Consider the following 22,755-nt stretch of genomic DNA (forward strand, 5'->3'; position numbering starts at 1 on the left):
AAATAAGCTAACAATGCAGTTGCCTTCCTTACTACCGACGCAACATATATATTAATCTTTAGAGAATTCTGTACTAGTAGCTAAATCCCTTTGCACCAATTTCTGAATTCACTCATCATTTATTCCATATACCTAAGTGCATGACCAAAGAACTTCCCGACACTGTATTCCATCTGCAACTTCATTACCCATTTTCCTGATCTATACAAGTCCTGCTTTCTCAACACTACCTGTCCCACCACCTATCTTCATATTGTCCATAAACTTGGACACAAAACCATCAATTCTTTCACCCAAGTCAATGACATATAACATTAAAAGAAGCGGTCCTAATTCTGACCCCTGCAGAACACTGCTTGTCACCGGCAATCAACCAGAAAAGGCTCCCATTATTCCTATCCTTTGTTCCCTACAACATCATGTCCCCTACCATACCTTGTAAAAGACCTGAAAATCCAGTAAACATCATCTCTTGTCTATCCAGCTGTTATTCCTCAAAGAATGCCAACAGAATTGTCAGACAATATTTCCCTTTAAGGAAACCATGCTGACTTCAGCCTATTTTATCATGTGCTTCCAAGTACCACAAAACCTCATTCTTAGCAATGGACTCCAACGTGTTCCCAACCACTAAATTTAAAATAACAGGCCTATAATTTCCTACATTTTGCCTTTTCCCCTTCCTGCTTAAAGAATGGAAAAGTTTGAAGTATATATATATGTCACCATATACAACCTTGAGATTTGTTTTCTTGCTGACATTCACAGTAAATAAAAAGAAACAATAAAAATCAATGAAAACTAAAGTTCAAAAAACAACAAACTGCCAAAAAGATCACTACTAATGCTTCCACAATCCCTTTAGCAACGTCTTAGAATCTGGTCAAGGTGAATTATTTACCTTCATACCTTCCGGCTTCCCAAGAACCTTCTTCGTAACTTAGTCCTTAGTAACACTCACTTCTGTCCCCTGACATTCCTAGGTTCCTGGGGTACTTCTGCTGTCTTCCAGTGAAGACTGACACAAATTACTTATTCAGTTCATCCATCATTTCTAACCAATTTACCCTGGTTGATTTGGTTAAGGCCACTTGGAAGAAACAGGGTACAGTTCACACTAGCAATCACACCACATTCACTCTTTCTCCAATTCCACCATGGACAGTGCATAGCTTGGCTGCGAGAGGAGGAGGAGGGTTGGGCATGGGGTTAGCAACCCCACCCCACAAAGTTGCAGAAACACCAGCAAAGCTCAAAGACCTCATCTCTGGGAGGAAGAGAATCTTCACAGATGGGGTTCACTTGAGGACAACCTGAAGGACTGGCCGAGGATAGACGACTATGGGCAAGCTGCTTTTGGCAGCTTAAGACCTAGTAGAGTGATGGCCTTAACCAACCAACCAAGCTTCCTCCCTTCTTTTCTCAGCCATATCAATCACTGTGAAATTCTATTCTCACTTTCTTCCATTCCTTGAGCAGCTGCTCCTATCTATGTACAGTCAAGTGTTTCATTCTCTGGCAGTGAGGTACACCTTCAAATTTTGACTATAGAGATTTCCACTAAATTCCATATTGGATGTTTTTGAGAACGACTTGAAACTAGCAGCCTCCAATTGAAAACCTTCCCACAGATGGAAACTGACTTCTTGTGGCTCTTCAATCAACACCTTTTATAATTCTAAAGACCTTTATTGTCACCATAAAATATGATCGAGGTCAAAATGTTTGTTCAGTCTGTCCAGTTATGTATATCCTCATATTTTCAATATCATTATTGTAAATCTCCACAAAGTCTCCACTGCCTCTATACCTTTTTAATGAAAAAAGCAACATTTGCAGTTCTGTGGTCTTAGTGTGATTTAACAGGTCCTTAAACTTTTCAATGTGACCCTTATAGATATAACCATAGAGATTTACATGGACATTTAAAGTAAAATGAAATTTCACTCTTCCATTACCTTTGAGAGTAAATCATAGTTTGTTTAAAATTAGCAAAGTAACCTTAGTCAAATTTAAAAGACCACCTCAACCGCATACCAGAACTAATTTCTGACAACTTTTAAGGCAACCAAAAACAAAGGTAAATTAATCAAGCACGACAGTTGATGTGCTACCAACAGCTTTTTACAGAATTAGTCAGCTAATCTACCATTTTCTTCGCAGTTAATTCATTTTCTTCTCCCAAACCAACAAATATTCAAACCAGTTTACAAGACTAAATAAGATTAGCTATTAAAAAGGTAATTGCGTATTGACTCCACTGGAGCAGGAAAAATTTTAAGCATTGGCACAATAAAAGTTAAAATTAAAGGAATTCCTACTTAAGATGCCTTCCAAACATAATAAAGCTTGATGCTCATTACTTACGCTGTCAGCAAGAATGCACCATCTGTGCATCTGTCCAAAGCTTTGCGTGCTGCTGGTTTGGCAGCAAACTCTACGATGCCTTTTCCAGTCGGTTTCCCACGATCATCTACGATCACCACTGCTCTTTCCACTGGTCCAAAGATAGAAAAAGCCTCGTCCAATAACTCATTTGATACAAACTGAGGAAGATTCTTCACTGTCAGAGCAGCACCATGTGTTGCAAATCGAATCCTTATCTGCCTCCCTCTAAGTGTAGTATCATCAAGTTCTGCCTTGGCAATTTCTGCCAATGTTCTGGTTTCCTGTAAATCAAGGTTTAATTTTTCAGTTTCAGCTAAATAAAATGTCATTCTGGACAAAGAACTGTTTCAATATTCATGGAGTAAGATACATCTCACAAAGAATGCAGAAAGCTTTAGGTGTTAGTTAAGAATGGGAAGTTAAAATAAAAGTCCACCAGCCTATTACGCATTCAGCAAAAACTACAAATACACTTTTCAACCAAGATCATGTGGTTACCTAGTTCTGTGAACTTGCACCAAGATCCTCCCACATGTCTTATCATAGTAACCCTGAAAACAACCAAGTAAATCTTCAGAAATATTAAAGGAATGAAGGAAATTACATCTTGGTAGCTTGGAGCTTTATCTGTTCTGGACGTGACTAAAGATAAATACGCCTGTGTATAGATACTGGGAAGTTCATTCTGCTTCCGTACTAATCCTTGTAAAATCGATATTGTAATGCCACCTTACAAGATAGGGGACCAGTTATCACCAAAATATTTGAACCCATTGTTAAGTACAAGGCAACAAGGCATGATTAAAACTTGCAATGGCAATTTTCACAACAGACAAGCTCAACTGCTGTAATATATTAAGATTACTGAATTTAAAGGATGAAACAAATCAGTTTGGGAGACTGTTACTAGTAGTGTGGGCAATCGGAATTACATTGTCCTCTACTGGTTATCTATGTAATGAAAAAGCAGTCCAAAACAGATACAAACGGAGGTGAAAAGGTGAGCAGAGAAGGGTACAACACACCTGCATGGACACATGACATGTAAAAAGGTAATGGTGACAGATGAAATCTTAATTGCTCTTTATATCCATCAGTTTGTTCCTAATGACAGTGTTTTGAATTAACCAACAAGTGAAAACATTTTTCAAGGTTCACACATTCACAGCTATCTATGATACCAGGATGTTTTCAATTGAAAACATACCACCAATAATATTTACCTTTAACTCACCAGTACCTTTCTCCACCATTCTAAATCCTCAGGTTCATCATTTGCATTGCCAAATCCAGCAAGTTCTAAATTTGCAATTTGTAGTTAGGAAGAGTATGATTGTTCAGCTTCAGATAACTCAGTTGAGCAGCCCTTTAACTCCAACATGCAGCCAGACTTCATACATCTCCTTTCAAACAGATTGTTGCACCATTTTTCACAGTGGTGTTGACCCAAAAAGCTTAAGGTAGTAGCATTTATCATTAAGGACCCTCACCATCCATATGATGCCCTCTACTCCTGAAGCATCAGAGGCAACATCCTTCAGATAGTTCACAAAACTTCTACTTTCATTTCTTCTTCTTTCAAATAAGACTGTTACTGTTGGAACATGACCTACATTTTGGTGGTGTTTTTGGGTCATATGAGCTATCTGGAGCTTAGCTGTCCCCAAAGCAGTTCAGTGTTGAGCGAAGTGTGCGGCCAGGAAGCAGGGCAGGAGCCTATGATTTACTCCATTTCTTTTTTTTTCTTTTTTTTTAATAATTTTTTATTGCATTTTTAAATGATTACAAAGTATGAAAAAACAATGTATATAACCCATACCCCCTCCCCTTAACCCCTCCCCCCTAACTGCCCCATAAGCATCAAGGAATATTGAAATTAACATGATAGGTGAGCAGGTGTTCAGCGCCATCTGCCTGCATTTGATCAGTCTCACACTCACTGCTCCTGAAGGAGGGTGTCTGCATTCCATTGGGCTCTTCCCTCTCTCCAACCCCCCCCCCCCCACCACCACTCCCCTTGCTCGATGCTACCAGTCTTGGATCTTGAGCAAGTTTTAATCAATGCAGTGTGTGGACTGGATTCTGTAATTCAGTTATGTTTTTTTTTTGGTTTCTGATTACTCCAGTTTTGATGTGATTTTGATCATGGCAGACTGGCTCTGCATTCTGCAGTTAATGAACAAAAGTACTAAATTGTACTGTACTATACTGAACATTTCTGTACTGTTTCAATTACTTTGCAGTTTGATGTGTTATAAATCTGCATTTTCCAATCTTTTTTTGCCATTTACACATGGGGAGGGTTTGATATTTTTCTCTGAATGTTACAGGGTTGTATACTGCATACATACTTCAATAATAAATGCACTTTGAGTCTTCTCAATACAGGTGTCCGCAGTTTTTCTAACGTTTGTTTTATGACAGTTTGCTGTTACGGAAGACCTACATTAGTACCTGTTTTTGCTAACCAAGAAAGTTTTGCGCTAAAGGCTTAATATCAATCATCCGAGATAAACTAGCAGCCTTACGACGGGCCCCCATGGATAAAATCAAAATGGCCTGGGAGCAGGATTTAAATATCTCCTTATCTGAGGAGAGCTGGGATTCAGTTCTCAAATCGGTTAACTCAACCTCTCTTTGTGCTCGTCACTGCCTTTTACAGTTTAAGATTGTTCATAGAGCCCATTTGTCTAAATCTAAACTATCTCGATTCTACCCTAGCATTAATCCGCTCTGTGATAAATGCAAGAGGGGCGTGGCCTCTCTCATCCATATGTACTGGTTCTGTCCTAGCTTGGAGAAATTCTGGAAAGATGTCTTCACTACGTTATCATGTATTCTGAATCAGCACCTAGAACCAAACCCCTTAATTGCTCTGTTTGGTTTTTGGGGCGAGACAGATTTATGTCTGGGTCCGACCAAATGCTGAATATTATCCTTTGCCTCTCTCCTGGCTAGACACTTGATCCTCCTCAGATGGAGAGATGTTGCCCCGCCCACTCATGCTCAATGACATCATGGCCTGTTTGGACCTCGAAAAAATTCATTATTCAGTTCTCAATTCGGATCTAAAGTTCCATAAGGTCTGGGGACCTTTTATAGAGTACTTTCATAACCTTCCTCTTGACCAGGGTTTTTTTTTTCTTTTCGGTCCCTTGCTTTCAGCTCCTTTTTTTTCCTGGTAGAAGGCATTATTACCCTCTGTTGCTGAGTGTATTCACAGTCTGGGAGTTTGGCTGTCCTGACTTATACTCTCTATATTGTGTTGTGGTTGGTCTGGAGTTGCTGCTGTTTTTTTCTTGTGTTGTGGGGCTTGGGGAGGACACTAAGCTTACTTGTCTTTAATTCAGGTGCTTTTTTTTTGCTAAATTCTCTTCCTTTGTAGCATAGTTATTGTATGCTTAATTTCGCACTGTTTTAATGTTCCTCATTGGGATTTGGGGTTTTTAATTTGTAAAATGTTTTGAAAAACTAATAAAAAAATTATTTAAAAAAAAAAGAAAGTTTTGCGCTTTTACGGAAAAAAGACATCCGCTTTATATGTGTGTTTATCCCGAGAAAGACTACCATGACCGTGAAGCTTTGTGCAGGCAGTTGTGTGCGCATGCGTGTACGTTCTGATTTTTTTTTCTCCAAATCGACTTTCACTTGCTGTCTTCCCAATTCTCTTAAGTGAAACGACAACTTACATACAATATTTCTACTTTATTTAGGCCGTGTATTTATCACATCATTCCTGCTTTTACTATATGTTAGTGTTATTTTAGGTTTTATGTGTTATTTAGTATGATTTGGTAGGTTATTTTTTGGGTCTGGGAATGCTCAAAAATTTTCCCCATATAAATTAATGGTAATTGCTTCCCTTGCTTTACGACATTTCGGCTTACAAACAGTTTCATAGGAACGCACTACCTTCCGATAGTGGGGGAAACCTGTAATACCATCAGGGAGGTTGTACAGGAAGGAGCCTGAAGACAAACAAGATAGTTCGTACACCAATTTTAATTTTCCACAATCCCAAATTCAGGGAAGATCTCTATCCAATTAGAAGAGTAAATGGAACCCAGTTCATTCAGAAAGGTGGCATAAAACAAAAACTTCCAAACCAAACATCGACCAGGTACTGCATTAATGGTCAAATGGATTGAAACCTGGAATAAGTGAATTGTCTGAAGAAAAGATGGACAGGCTCACCTTCTGTTCAGTTGAATTTAAAGAATGGGAATGTTCCATGATTCCAAGAAATATTGACAGTACGGATGCAAAACAATATCTTCTCACATGGTCCTTCAGCCCAGCTCTTTCATGTCAAGTCTTTTACCTGCTTTTGATCTATATCCCTTTGAATCTTTCCAATACAGGTACATGCCCGAACTTCTTTTAAAGGTTTTAATTATACTTTCACCTACCACCTCCAGTGGCAGCTCATTCCATATTCCCACTACCCTATAAAGAAAAACTTGCCCCTAAATTCCCCTTGTAGTCTTAACTCTCATGTTAAACATATACTCCTAGTTTTAGAGAGAGATGAGGCTTTCAGAAGTGAGGCAAGATTCAGCTGGTTGAGTGGAGTCGCAACAACTTTGCACTCATCATCAGTAAGACAAAGAAAATGATTATGGATTTCATGAACGGGAAGTCAGGAGGGAAGTTCGAGAAGCTTCAAATTCCTGGGTGCCAACATCTCAGAGGATCCATCCTGATCCCAACAAATGATACAATCATGAAGAAAGCACACCAGCAGCTGTACTTCATTAGGGGTTTGAGGAGATTTGGTATGTTACCAAAGACTACAAAACTTTTACAGATGTATAGACTATTCTGTTTGCATCACTGTCTGGTACTGAGAATCCAAGACGCAAATCGAAAAAAAAGCTGCAGGGAGTTGTAGACTCAGCCAGCTCCATCATGGTAATTAGCCTCACCACCTGCAAGGACATCTTCAAAAGGCGATGCTTCAAGGTGGCATAAATCATTCAGGACCCTCATCATCCAGGTGATGCCCTCTTAATATCATCAGCGAGGTGATATAGGAACCTGAACTCGTACACTTAAATGTTTGCCACCAGATTTCTGAACAGTCCATGAACATTACCTCTCTATTTTGCTCTCTTTTGACACTATAACCTATTTATCATATTTATCATGACTATAGTAATTTTTAGTGCATTGCACTGTACTGCTGTTGCAAGATAAATTTTACAACTCAGTTGCCACTTGATAAGTGCACCTGCTCGTTAATGCAAATATCTAATCAACTAATCATGTGGCTGCAATTAATGCATAAAAGCATGGAGACATGGGCAAGAGATTCTGTTGTTGTTCAGTCCAAACATCAGAAAGGGGACAAATTGTGACTTAAGTGACTAACAGTGGAAAGATTGTTGGCATCAAACAGCATGGTTTGAGTATCTCAGAAACTCATTGTCTGGAATTTTCACACATGCTTTTTAGAGTTTACAGAGAATGGTGCAGAAAACACAAAAAGTTGTTTTGTGGGCAAAAATGTCTTGTTAGAGATCAGAGGAGAATAGCCAGACTGGCACTAGCTGACAGGAAGGCAACAGTAACTCAAATAACCATGCTTTGAGATCTCTGAATGCACAACGCATTGAACCTTAAAACCCTGCAGAAACACACTGGGTTCCAACTAATACAATGTCAATGATAAATAAACCTGATTTTGATTCAATACCCTGAGAAAAAATCCGTGACAATCCATCTTATTCATGTCTTTATTTCATAAGCCTCTGCAAACATCAGCCCTCCTCAGCACCAGGGAAAGACTTCTCAACCTATCCTAACTCTCCTTACCGCTCAAGTCCTTCAGTTCCAGCAGCATCCTTCTGAATCTTTTCAGAACCCTCCCTAGCCTATCCACAATGTTTCAGATCAAGACCTCCTGAATCTGCAGGTTTTATTTCATCATTACTTATGATTCATACTGATCGCATATGCAAAAAAAAAGTTCAATGAAGTATCCATATAGGTGACCCCAGTATTACAATTGTTCAATTAATAGAAATTCACAAATGACTACAAAAAAGAGATAATAAAATTAGCTCTCATGGTAATTACGTGAAAAACAATTTATTTTTCAAATTTATGTTTTTTGATGCATATAGATGATGCAGTTTGTTGTTAGAAAATCTCAGATTGTTTTGAGGTGATGGGGGCCAAATACAAGCCTCAACAACTGCTCCAACCCTGTAAAGCAGGGAGGCCAGTAGTGACTTTTTAATCTAATCCACATGGAGATAAAATACTTAATCCTTTTTTCAATGAGTGTGGCAAGAAACTGAAGAATAGCATACCCGTGCTTCCCTAATCACCACCAAGAATCACTTGTGGAGTACGTGGACAGAGTAACAACAGGATTGGACTGACCTTATTTCCTACAATGTAAAGATGTATATAAATCCAACATGTCCATAATTTTACACTGGTAGTGCCCTCTTAAATTAAATGAGAATTAACAGAATATTCCCTCATTAACCAATGCTTGTATATTCCCCTCAACGACCTGGCCAAAAATCAGATTACACAACAGAGCTGATCTTTACAATTCCAACAGTTACCAATAATAATTCATTAAGGCCAAACTTTTGACAAATAACATTGTCTCAACAACTTGAAAATCATGTAGAACCAAGAGGAAGCAAAAAATCAATTAATAAATTTAAATAATTGTATCACATCAATGGGGAAACAAATGTAAAGGGGATTTCTTCTTTTTCTTTGTTACTGTGTATGTAATCAAAATGGCTTCTTTGTTTTGTTAAAAGTAGGAATGCTACTTTGTTGAGAGAGAGTGCTGGAAGCTTGTTTGGGTTAAAATTTACTGATAACGAGAATTGTATTCCTTTGTAAACCAATTGGGATTAATGTTGTTCTTTCTTCTGAGTCTGTAAGCTATTGTTGGCGGGCTTTTGGGGAGATCGGCATGAGGGGTTGAGAGAGAGAGGACACGATGCTGTAAGCTGGGCGAGGAATGGACCCCAAGTGAGAGTCCAAGGCCAGGAGGTACTCCAAGGAGAGGAGATGAAGCTAGATGTGCTTGGTTGACCACTTCTGATGGTCCTAAGCTGCGAGTCGAGGGGATCGAATGGTGGCCAGAAGACTTCAGTAATTGAGCTCCAACGGTTGTGCACGAAGTGGTTTGGACTTTGATAAGTTTGGCGCCTTTTCTTTATTTTTTCTTCATATATACTGTATCGTTATTAATCACTTGGTTATAGTAACCTTTATAAATTGTACTCATTTAATCGCATATGGTGTACTGTCTGTTTTTGGGCGAGGCGGTGACATCACACAGCATCCACACCAGCTGATTACCCAGTTTGGCGGACTGAAGGCTGCTCCCCCTAGACGAGAACGAGCTGAGCGAGCCTGAGGCAACCCAGGGAGTTACACAAATAATGTCATCATGAGATACAACACTCACACCAGGACATCTGGTTTACAAAAAAATAAGACTACATCGTGTAACTAACAGATCTCTTGACACACTCCCTTCTTAACAAAGAACTGCTTTTGTTCATTAAAAAATCCTGTTCAAGGACTGTTACCTTGTACAAGATGGTGCATTGTCTCCCATGTGCAAGGGTCAAGGTCTCTGAGCAGCTGCAGAAAATTCAGAGGGAAAGAAGGGGTGTTGCCTTTTTCATAACAGCAGACATACAGTGTTTAGAGGATATTACTGAATAATCATCTAAAAAGGCCATCTGGATAGAAATAAGGGGATGGTCAGGTTGGTACGGATATATTATAGTATCACCCCCCCCCCCCCACTACCACCATAGTCAGCAGGAATGGGAGGAGATTCTGTGCCAAGAAATTGCAGGTGGCTGTGAGAATAATAAGGCACCGCTAGTGGGAAATTTCAATTTTCCTAATATCAACTGGACCACTCAGAATGCGAAAGTTTCATATATACAGTACTGTGCAAACAAAAGAGAAAAATAAATGTCATATATGAGCAATTCTGATATGGATCTCCATTATGCACTGACAGTGGCAAAGAGAGAGGAACCTTAACTGTGAAAAGGATAAGGGAGAGACAAAGGAGCAGGAAGCAAAGAGACATTCTCTAATGATTAACAAACCAAATGTTTTGAATCAAATGGCGTTGCCTGGTGTCTCAGGGCTGGGAGCACCCACACCACCCCTGGCACTTCTCTGCCACCTGACCCAACCCCTCCTGTAGCACTCCATCCAAGCCATTCCCAATATCCTTTGCTCCCACCAGATTTACAAACTCACTGTCCGGTTCACATTGACAAATACAGTACTGTGCAAGGTTAGGCTAGCTCTGCATATATGCCTACAACTTTTGCATAGTACTGTAAAAGACAAGAAACCTGTGCAAAAATTTCAAAAAATGTAATGCTTAATGGTGGAAACAAAGGACAAAAGCTTCTTCAAAGTAGTCAAAGAATGGGCATGAGGCTTTATTCAAACAAGTTAACAAGGAAAACTTTGAGCAAATCTAAATTCACACACTTGACTGGTTAGCATTAAACTTCAAAAATAGTACAGGTGGCCCCCATTTTTCGAACGTTCGCTTTACGACAACTCGCTGTTACAAAAGACTTACATTAGTACCTGTTTTTGCTAAGCAGAGGATTTTCGCTTTTACGTGCGTTTACCCCAAGAAAGACTACCATGATCGTGAAGCCTTGTGTGGGCAGTTGTGTGCGCATGCATATATGTGCCGATTTTTCTTCTCCAAATGGATCTTGGCTCTTGTCTTCCCGATTTTGATAAGTGAAACTACACCGTACATACAATATTTTACTTTATATAGGCTGTATGTTTATCGTATCATTCCTGCTTTTACTATATGTTCGTGTTATTTTAGGTTTTATGTGTTACTTGGTATGATTTGGTAGGTTAATTTTTGGGTCTGGGAACGGTCAAAAAATTTTCCCATATAAATTAATGGCAATTGCTTATTCGCTTTACAACATTTTGGCTTACAAACGGTTTCATAGGAACGCTCTACCTTCGGATACCAGGGGAAACCTGCATTGAAGTTCAAAGAAAGATGTGTGTTAAGTTGCCAGAAAATCTGAGGTTTCAGCATTTTATAATCAGCAAGAGTCCCAAGATATTGACAAAATAAAAGGAAGAATATGTACAGAACTACAAGAGCTTCAATAGGCAAATTTTTTAAAAAAAGAGGTAAAGACCAATGTGGGCCCTTACAGACAGAGATATGGAAATTTATCATGTGGAATAGGGAAATGAATACAAAAGTTAAAAACAGAATCAGGTTTATTATCATCGGCAAGTGGTGTGAAATTTGCAGCAGTTCAATGCAATACGTATCTAGAAAAGAGAAAAACTAAAATAATAAATCAATTACAATTTACGTAAATCAAATAGATTCTTTAAAAACTGTGCAAAAACAGAAATATTGTATATTAAAAAAGTGAGGTAGTGTCCAAGGGTTCAATGTCCATTTAGGAATTGAACAGCAGAGGGGAAGAAGCTGTTCCTGAATCACTGAGCAAACACAAGGAAATCTGCAGATGCTGGAAATTCAAACACACACAAAATGCTGGTGGAACAGCAGGCCAGGCAGCATCTATAGGGAGAAGCACTGTCGACGTTTCGGGCCAAGACCCTTCGTTAGGACTAACCGAAAGGAAAGATAGTAAGAGATTTGAAAGTAGTGGGGGAGGGAGGGGGAAATGCAAAATGATAAGAGAAGACTGGAGGGGATGGGATCAAGCTAAGAGCTGGAAAGGTGATTAGCAAAAGTGATACAGAACTGGAGAAGGGAAAGGATCAATGGACGGGAGGCCTCAGGAGAAAGAAAGGGGGGGGAAGCACCAATGGGAGATGGAGAACAGGCAAACTAAATATGTCAGGGATGGGGTAAGAAGGGGAGAAGGGGCATTAATGGAAGTTAGAGAAGTCAATGTTCATGCTATCAGGTTGGAGGCTACCCAGCCAGTATATAAGGTGTAGGTCCTCAAACCTGAGTGTGGCTTCATCTTGACAGTAGAGAAGGCCATGGATAGATAATATCAGAATGGGAATGGGATGTGGAATTAAAATGTGAGGCCACTGGGAGATCCTGCTTTTTCTGGCGGACCGAGCGTAGTTGTTCCATGAAACAGTCTCCCAGTCTGTGTCGGGTCTCGCCAATATATAAAAGGCCACACCGGGAGCACCGGACGCAGTATACCACACCAGCCGACTCACAGGTGAAGTGTCGCCTCACCTGGAAGGACTGTCTGGGGCCCTGAATGGTGGTGAGGGAGGAAGTGTAAGGGCAGGTGTAGCACTTGTTCCGTTTACAAGGGTAAGGGTAAGGGTAAGGAGGGAGATCGGTGGTGGGAAGGGATGGGGGGGGGGGACGAGTGGACAAGGAAGTGTAGGGAGCTATCCCTGTGAAAAGTGGGGGGGGGGGGGGAGGGGGGAAAATGTGTTTGGTAGTGGGATCCCGTTGGAGGTGGCTGAAGTTACGGAGAATTATACGTTGGTCCTGGAGGCTAGTGAGGTGGTAGGTAAGGACAAGGGCAACCCTATCCCGAGTGGGGTGGATGGGGTGAGGGCAGATGTGCAGGAAATGGGAGAGATGCATTTGAGTTGAATCACCGAGTGCTTCTGTACCTCCTACCCGATATAACAGTGAGAAAAGGGCATGCCCTGGGTGCTGGAGATCCTCAATAATACACTGCCTTTCTAAGACTGCTTCCTGAAGATGACCTGAAGGCTAGTTCAAGATGAAGCTGACTGGATTTACAACCCTCTGCAGCTTCTTTTGGTCTTGTGCAGTAGTGCCTCCATACCAGACAGTGATGCAAACTACAAACAGCTTACCCAATATCAGTAGCAAGTAAATCTTGCAATCTGCAACAACACTTGAGCAAAGACTAACAGGAAGGTGGAATCAGCATGGATGATCAATTTATTGTAATTCTCATGTAGAAATAAAAGGGCAACTAGAAAATGTGGTACAATTTGATTTTCAGAAATTTACATTTTATGTTCACACATAAGAGATTGGTCAAGATGTTACTGAAGCAAACAGTAACAATTATTAAGTTTACAAAACTAAGTTGGGTTGTGAGCAGGAAAAGTTGCAAGATACTGGCAACTAAGAACATGAGAGATCTAAGGTGGCAAAATATGAAGTCATCTACTTCTTTGCACACAGTGCATGGAAATAGATCAGGAAATGTTAAAAATCACAAAGTTAACATGACAAAAAAAATCAGACCTTTTTTCAAAGCAAAACGGCTAAGTATATAAATAAAGCTGCTTCTCAGTTGTGCAAAGAGTCTGAAAGAGACCAAGTATTGTGCAGCTTTCCGGTGTACTAATTTTAAAAAGGTTATACTTACCTGCCAAACAAAAATCCTGGAATAACAGGTTTGCAGATTTTGGAGAGATTGAACAGACTAAACTAAAGTCAATAAGAATGAGACATGCTATAACTGAGAGTTATAAATTCTCACATGGTTCAGCAGGGTAAACATTTCACCTGAGACTCAAACCATTTAGCTGTGGAATGAAGTCAGACTTCTTCAGTTGGAAGGTGGTAAATTCTTTAACTCAGAGGAAGATTTCTGGAATTTTAGGGAAATTACAAACTGTAGCATTATGGAGGAAAATGATACTTGACCACGCACAACCTTAATAGACGGCAGAGTACACACAATTATAAATTCTTAACCAATTTTTTATGTGAAGTTAGACGAAATTAGAAACTGAACGCACAATTTCTCACAACTCTACTAAACTGTTCCACAAAGGATGTGATTATTACCCTCACCTGAAGGTATGTGGCTTATGTGACTTTCTGCAAGGGATACTTATTCCACTGATAGAAATCAATAAAAAATATATACAAAAAGTTAAATAGTAAGCACACGTCATTGTCAGCATCTGATTTTTTTTAAAAAGACGCCGATTTGAACCATCAGAACCCCAATTAAGGTGTTTGGACCTGGCGAGAATTATTAATGCCGCACAGGATTTTACTCGCAAAACCCACGTTTCCCTTTACAAAATGGCAAGCCGCGTTCACAAATTAACGGGCGGAAAATATCCAAATGCGTTACAAAATATATTGAACGTGGGAGATACCAAAGGAACGGCGTAAAGAGGCCGTGTTTGCATGAATTGGTGCGTGGGGGAGGGGCAGAGAACAAAGACGACGGCAGCCGCACTCACCAGTCGGATGAAACCAAAACCTTTATCCTTGTTGATGAATATCTCGGACGGCTCGCCGTACTTATCGAACATCTTCTTGAACTCGTCGTCGGTCACATCGTTGGGCAGATTACCTACGAAAAGGCGGCAGCGCTGTGTGTAGGTCTTCTCGCCGGGCTTGCGGAAGTTAGTCATGTCGACGGTGATTCCGGGCCCGGTTGCGGCCCGATCGCCATGTCTGGAGGCCTGCTGCTGCTGCTGCTGCTGGTGATGGTGGTTGTTGGCGCTGGGCCCCGAGCCTTGCTCCTGGCGGTATTCCCTCTTGCGGGGGCTAGTGTTGTCGGAGCGGTTCCTCCCGCCGGATTTCTGGATGTGATCTTGCATGATTCTGGAGATTCAGAAAGAAAATTCGAGCTGAAAATTTAACGGAAACAAAAAAAATAATCCCGCCACCCGCTCAGTTGTTCGAGACGCCAATTTTTCAAGTAGTTCGCATTAGATACTAAATACTATGGTACATCGGGTAGTTAACAAAACGGAATAGATCTTAGCCGAGATTTATTTTTATTGAATTTGATTTTTACCTCAATTACAGGCCGCTGCGCTTCGGACGAACAAACGAAAGCCGCGAAGAGCGCGAGCAAAGGACACTGGGAAAAATTATTCGCCTCGACCTAACTTTGAAAGTGAGATGGCAGGTTTTCCCGCCTCCCGCGTTCTGATTGGTTAATTGTTAGAATATCCAAGCGAGTCTGTGACGTCAAACAGGCAAGATGCCCAGTTATTGGTCAGTCCGCTGTCACACAAACTTCGGGCCTACTTCATCAATTACTCCAAGCCGAAGGACGGCATGTGCTCGGTTTTATATTATTCTGGAAGGCGGGCTGAGATTTTAACATGCCTTTTGTCGATATTTATTAAGTTGACTATGTAACTGAACTGCGTAAAAATAATGAGAAATTATCAAAACAGTAGATCTCTAGAACTATTTAAAATTGCTTCGATTTTTACCATTCGAACATTTGAAATTTAACCAAATACATAACCAGTTCAAGCACAAGTTCTACTTTTTCCTTGGGAGTACAACAAAAATAACATTGTAAAAATTAATCCATTCACTTAAATACGAAAATATTTGGTGTTTCCAATTAATTATTTAATTAAATGTTACAACAAAGTAAATGTCTCGCTTACTTTTTAATTCTTGACTTACGTAATGGAATGAATTCTCAAAGGAACAAATACCAAGTTCAATATATTTTGGTTGATCTTTGCAATAGCTAACTTGTTAACCTTTAATTTGTCACTGAAGGTATTACCCCATTGGAAAACTCGAATCGGGAAAATATCGTTGATAAACAATATTCTTCACAATCAATTTTTACTTTGGCTTTCTTGCCCCCCATTGTTCCTGCTACACAGTCTGTTTTTGGAGACTTCAATAAATCATTTTTAAAGAATTATTTCAGGATTAGGTTTAATATCACTGGCATATGTTGTGAAATTTAACAGCAGTGGCAGTACAACCTAATGATAATATAAGAAAAACTAAATCGATTACTAAATAAAATATTACTAAATTATTAATTACAAATAATTAGTAAATCAAATATTAAACAGTTAAATTAAAAATAGTGCAAAAACAGATATAATTATAAAAAGTAGTGTTAGTGTTCATGGCTTCAATGTCCATTTAGGAATCCTATGGCAGAGGGGAAGAAGCTGTTCCTGAATTGCTGAGAGTGTGCCTTCAGGCTTCTGTATCTCCTAACCGTAACAATGAGAAGAGGGCTTGTCCTGGATGATGGGGGTCTTTAATAATGGACACCGCCTTTATGAGGCACCACTCCTTGATGTTTTGGATACCACGGAGGCTAGTACCCAAGATGGAGATGACAATGTAGCTTCTTTCAATGCTGTGCAGTAGCATCCCTCCCCATACCAGTGATACAGCCTGTCAGAATGCTCTCCATAGTACATCTGAAATGTTTTTGAGTATTTAGGGTGACAAACCAAATCCTCAAACTCTTCATGAAATATAGCCAGAATGATTGTCACTAGCAACAACAGCATTGGTAATTACCCTTGAAGATAGTGCAAACTATCTTCTTGAATCACTGCCATCCTGGTGAAGCAACAACAATGCTATTGAATAGGGAGTTTCAAGACTTAAACCCAATGATAAACAAATGGAATTGGTTTATTATCAAGATAAAATGAAAAGCTTGTGTACCGTTCATCAACATCAAATCATTACATGGTAGGAGTCTTTGATTATAGATTGGGCATCAGGAAATACTGACAGAGTCCGTGGAGAGGACTCTAGTGACCTGAAGTAAATTGGGGTGGTGCTTTTTTGAGCACCTCCACTCCATCAGACAAAAGTGGAATTTCCCTGAGGCCTACCACATTAATTCCTATCCCCATTCAGGTTGAAACATGTCGGTCCACGGCATCCTCTTTTACCACAATGAATCCATTCTTAGGGTGCAGGAGCAAGACCTCATATTCTGTCTACATGGCCAATCTGATGGCAGAACAACAATTTCTCCATATGGTAATTCTTTTCCCTCCACCTTTTCTCTTCTTTGATTCCTTACTCTGGCCTCTTACCTCTTCTCACCTGCCTATCACTTTCTGTTTTTGCACATTTTTAAAAATACATATTCTGTAATTGATTTACTTGCTTATTTGTTATTTTTTAATATTATTTATTATAATTTTTTTTCTCTCTGCTAGATTATGTTTTGCATTGAACTGCTGCTACTAAGTTAACAAATTTCAGATCATATGCCGGTGATAATAAACCTGATTCTAATTGATAGAGATCACAGCCTCTCACACTAGATACTTAGTAGCAGAGAACATAGCAGGCAATGCCATTCAACATCATGGGTAGGTGGTTGGATTTTCTTTGGTAGGAAAGTGTCATTGTCTGGCACTGGTCGCATGAATTTACTTCTCATTGATCCCCAATTGCTGAACTGTTGTTTAATTTTGCTGCCTGTAGACTTAGGATGCTTTATTTGTGAACGAGTTATAAATTGAATTGAATAATATGCAATCATCAGCAAACATTTTCACATAATATCTTTATGATGGAAAGTACCTGGTGAATTAATTCAATATACCATATTTTAGACCTTCAAATCACAATCATACTTTCTAAATTTTCAGATTTCACTATGTTTAATTTTTGTTATTTTGCACATACAAGTTCAAACCCAACAGAATACAAGAAACACAATTCTTACTGAGAGAAAACTCTAAAAAACATGGTCAGTAATTACTTCAAATGTTCAATCTTCTATGGCAAATCTCAATTAAATTATTCATATATGTAATATTTGGAATAACATGATCAAATATTGTATCTAGGTTTCAAAATGTTTTCAAAGGAACAACACAATTTAATCATCAGAATACGTAATCAAGGGCATAAATAGCAAAATGGACAACCAGTTGCCTGCAAAGAAGGGTGAAGCAAGGTTAAAGTGTTGATTTTTCTAGAAAGGGTGGGAACTAAATATGCTGTGAATATAACTATTCATAATTAATAACAATATTCTAAGCAATGAAATTAATATAATTTATAAATAGAGTATTCAGAAAAATGTTAATGTAAAATCACTAATTAAGACTGAGGAAAAGTCCAACATTAGTGCACCCTAAATTTCCTTATCAGTGGTAGCATAATTTGAAACCCAAGGACCTGAGGAGCAAAGGAAGTAAAATAAATGTACACATCAAAAAAAAATCACCCACAGATCTTCATTGAATAGAACTTTTATATCCAACTCTGTGTGTATATATATTTTTTTTTATTAAAAAAAAACCCAAATATCAACGCAGAACACAAGGACTACTGCAATAGCAGCTTTCTCAGAGGTCACAAAAGAAGCTTTGTAAGAAGAGCAGGAAAGGGGCCAGCAGTATATGTTGACCAATATTTATTCCACAATTAACATGTCTAAATGTGATTATCTGGTTGCGGTTATGGTGGAGTTTGATACGTGTAAATTCGCAGCCATGTTTCCTACATTGTAACTGTATGCTAGTCTCACGTACCCCGTGACCTGGCTAAAGAACCAGCAGAAATGGGAAACACACTGGAGTCTGGTATTACTATAAATCTCTTACTATCTTTCCTTTCAGTCAGTCCTGACGAAGGGTCTCGGCCCGAAACGTCGACAGCGCTTCTCCCTATAGATGCTGTCTGGGCTGCTGCGTTCCACCAGCATTTTGTGTGTGTTACTATAAACTAATAGTGTTTATTAGTAAACTTCGCAATACAGTACTATAAATGCAAATATATCAAACAGGTTAGCAATGATATCACACACACACTTTCAAACCTAGAGGTGGATGGATAGAGTCTTACGATGAAGCGAATTCAGTTCAGTTCAAGGTAGTTATTTGAGTAATGTTAGAGAGAGAGGTGAGAGGTGATGCCGTCGATCTTCCCGTTGTCTTCCAAAGTCCTGTTGTAATCACTGACTATGACCATAACACGTACGACCGTTCTTCAGTGGTGGAATTATCACCCAGGCAAGGATGGACACACGAACAATTCCCCACCGGTCACACCTTTTCACACAGTGAGCCACTGATCGATTTCCCCAAATCGATCCTCCAAAACCCCCACCTTCCTGTGGGTGCAACAAGGCTCCTTCAGTGTCCGAAACTGTGTGTCTGTGTCCCAGCGGACCTGGTTTTTATCTCCACATGTTGGACACCAGTTGTCCATCAACCTGCTCCGTCCCGCTCTCTCTGAAGGAACTTTAACAAGCAGGCAACTGTCCTTGTGGAAATGTAAACGACTTTCAGAGAAATCAAAACATCAATCTTTCGAGCAGTTTCTGTCTTATCTGTCTGTCTCTCTCACTGCGTTGGACAGCTCCCCCTCTCTCTCTACAGAACAGCTCAAGCAGTGTCCAAAAGCCAGTCCCATTCTCCTGACATTTTAAGGTGATTGTCCACAGAAAATATGAACCCTAGGGGTACATAACACTAGGTACTTGGCTGTAAAATGATTTGGATATTCAGGAATCAATCCAAAAGATGCCTTGCAAATAGTTTTTATAAAAAAACAGTTCCAAGAGGCCAAAGTGAAAAGACAAAATAAAAAAAATCAAAAGAAGAAATGTTAGGCTGAACTGAAAATCCATATTTGAGAGTACTGTGTACTTCATTTTTCAACCGAGGGTGGAAACAACAGACTGCAGCTTTATCAGAAAAGATTAGGTTTCATTATGAAACCCCACAGCTTACAAATGTCCAGCTTATTTACGGTCTGATTATATGAGTGCTGAGGAAACTAGTGGGATGAATTTGCCAGCTGCTTCCGTTCTGCAAGCATCTTCTATTGTGTAGAAATTAGGTTCACAACTGCCTTTCCTACTTGTGAACTATTCATGTTAGGAACAATCCATAGGAGGAGGGGTGGGAAAAGATCCGTAGCTTTTTTTTAAAAGAATATCCATTTTTCATGGACCAGAGAATGTTTCCTCTTGTACATTTGATTTGTTCATGGGCCCTAATTTTAAAGATAGTCATAAAAATCACATGGGCATGAAGATGAAACTTACTTATCCGTAAGGAATTCATTATTCCAGAAAGAAGGTAAGATGAATTGTGCACACATTTTTGTGGAAACTGGAAGAAAGGAGCTCAAGTTTATAACAAGATTTAGGAAAAAGGTGGCTTGTGTTCACAAGGTACTTGTATGTACAACTGGTAAATGGCATATTTTTTGTATGTTATTGAATTCTTTGCAGAAGTGGAGATTTTAGCCTTTGTGTTTCATCAATTAATTTGTGCATGTTTGACTTCTAAATTAATAATATGTAATTTGTTGTTGAATAGTATAAAGAATCTTAAAGCATTTCTCAGCCAGAATCAGATAAATATGGATGACAATGCAACAAAAAAGTTACCAGCAGCAAAATAGTAGAGTTTAAAAGGATAAATTGGCTAAAACAGAAAATTCCGTAAACGGGACACATCATTATAGACTGCGACAAATGGTGGGTAAGTTGAGTGGTGGAGCACAAGAGATATCCAGTCACATCTTTAAACATGAAATAGCATTGTATATTCTTATTCTTGTGATGAATACCAATTCAACAGATGCTTTTGTAATAAATGGGCATCACAGGACACTGCCTGTTAAGATGTGATTTATATCTGAGAAATAGAATCAGGCCTAATATCACTGTCTTATATGATGTGAAACTTATTGCTTTGTGGTAGCACTGCAGTGTAAAGACAAAAAAAAACTCTAAATTACTAACTAAATAATACATTTATGTAAAGCAATGCCACAAGAAGAACACATATCAAAGCCATGTCCTGTTCCTGATACTACCATCGGATCCCACACCACCATGCCAAGAAAAGCTAGGAGTCTACAACTATCATGCTCCTGAACCAGCACGGATGACTTCAATCGCTACCACTCTGAACTGATTCCAACACCTCCAGCCCAACTTTGAAGGACTCTTCACATCTCATGCTCTCAGTATTATTTTTATTTGGACAGCTTTTTCTTTTGCAGATTGGTTGCTTGTCAGTCTTCATCTACTTATGCAGAGTTTTTCATCAACAACTGAGTTTCTTTTTTCCTGTAAATGACTGCAAGGAAATGAATCTTAGGGTGGTACTTTGATAATAAATTTACCTTGAACGTTGAAAAAGAAATACAGTAATAAGGTAGTGTTCATAAACTCGTCAGAAATCTGACAGTGGTGAGGAAGAAGCTGTTGCTGAATCGCTGAGAGTGGGTCCTTGGGCTTCTGTACCTCCTTCCTGATGGTACTAACAAGAAGAGAGCACGTCCCAGATGGTGAGGGCCCACAGTAATGGACACTACCCTCATGAAGACGTCTGAATGGTAAGGAAGGTTGTGCCCATCATGGAGCTAGCTGAGCCGACTGCAGCCTCAAGATTCTGTGCATTGTGGGCTCCACACCAGGCGATGATATAGAAACATACACTACCAATCAGAATGCTCTTCACTATACAACCATAGACCCTTGCAAGTCTTTGATAACATACCAAATTTCCCTTTTCGTTACACATGCTCCCCTTAGGGGACTTCGTTGGAGAGCATAAACTTGATTTCTCCAGTTAAGCAGGTGGCACGTAATTGTAAATCTCGGTTGAGCCTGATGATGATAACACTCTATCTTGTCTAATTCTGGCATGGCTGTAATAAACAAATAGATGAGGAATAATTTCCTAAAACAAAATGAAGATAAAAGTGAAATACTTTTAGATGATCCCAAAGCCAAAAGATATAAACTTCTTGATAAACTTGGGAATTTGGCTCCCTTTGTAAAATCAGCAGTAACAAGCCTGGGTGTTTTCCTTGATTCAGATTTGAATTTTAAATCCCACATTAAGAAAGTGACCAGAGCAGCATTTCTACACTTAAGAAATATTGCAAAGGTAAGTCTATTTCTGTCATGTAATGATGCTGAGAAACTAATTCACATCTTTATATTGAATACACTGGATTACAGCAATGAACTTTTTACTGGCCTTCCAAAGCAATCTATTGACACACTTCAACTCATTCAGAATGCCACTACCAAACTTTTAACTAAAACCAGGACGAGGGAACATATGACCCCCATCCTTCCTACTCCACATTGGCTTCCTGGATCTTTTAGAATTGATTTTAAAGTTCTCTTACTTATTTTGAAAGCTCTTGATGATCAGGGACCAGAGAATTGCTTTTGTTTTATAATCCTGCTCGAGCTCTCAGGTCTTCTACTGCCGGTCTCTTAAATTTAAACAATCCCTCAAAAGATAATTGACAGGTCAGCTACTTCGAACCACGCTCCTAAAATGCGGAACTCAATGCCTAAAACTATAAGGGACAAAGACTCAGTTGTCAGTTTTAAACAACAGCACAAAACCTAATTACTTAACCTTGATTTGAACCAACATCATCTTTAAATTTTCATGTTTGCACTTTATCCCATTGTAAAGCACTTTCAACTACATTGTTTGTATGAAAAGTGCTCTATAAATTGTCATACTACATCTCCTCCTATTGCTAATGAAATAGAGCTATTGCCATAGTTTATTCACGATTTAATCAGTGTTGGGCCCTCAACAGATTCTCTGAGATGTTGACACCCAGCAACTTAAATCTACTCATCCTTTCCAGCGATGACCCCTTAATAAAGACTA

At 39.2% G+C, this 22,755-nt stretch overlaps 1 protein-coding gene across 8 annotated transcripts in view; it reads right to left on the bottom strand.

Annotated features, from left to right (window-relative positions):
* LOC132398062 (non-POU domain-containing octamer-binding protein-like) overlaps positions 1-22,755 on the bottom strand; it is a 98,733-nt gene that overhangs the window by 63,550 nt on the left and 12,428 nt on the right. For 7 of the 8 annotated variants that reach the window (XR_009513533.1, XM_059976998.1, XM_059976993.1 and 4 more), the window contains exons 2-3: positions 14,578-14,944; positions 2,368-2,669 (exon numbers count right to left, since the gene is read on the bottom strand). Coding sequence is in view for 7 of the 8 variants with exons in the window: in XM_059976998.1 (XP_059832981.1) it covers positions 2,368-2,669; positions 14,578-14,944 (669 nt within the window). In the remaining variant the exon portion in view is untranslated. Of the gene's footprint in view, positions 1-2,367; positions 2,670-14,577; positions 14,945-15,140; positions 15,263-22,755 lie in introns of those variants that run through there. The other variant, XM_059976997.1, reaches the window with a different exon arrangement.

Source organism: Hypanus sabinus, chromosome 8 (genome assembly GCF_030144855.1).
Source record: "Hypanus sabinus isolate sHypSab1 chromosome 8, sHypSab1.hap1, whole genome shotgun sequence".
Classification (NCBI taxonomy): Eukaryota; Metazoa; Chordata; class Chondrichthyes; order Myliobatiformes; family Dasyatidae; genus Hypanus; species Hypanus sabinus.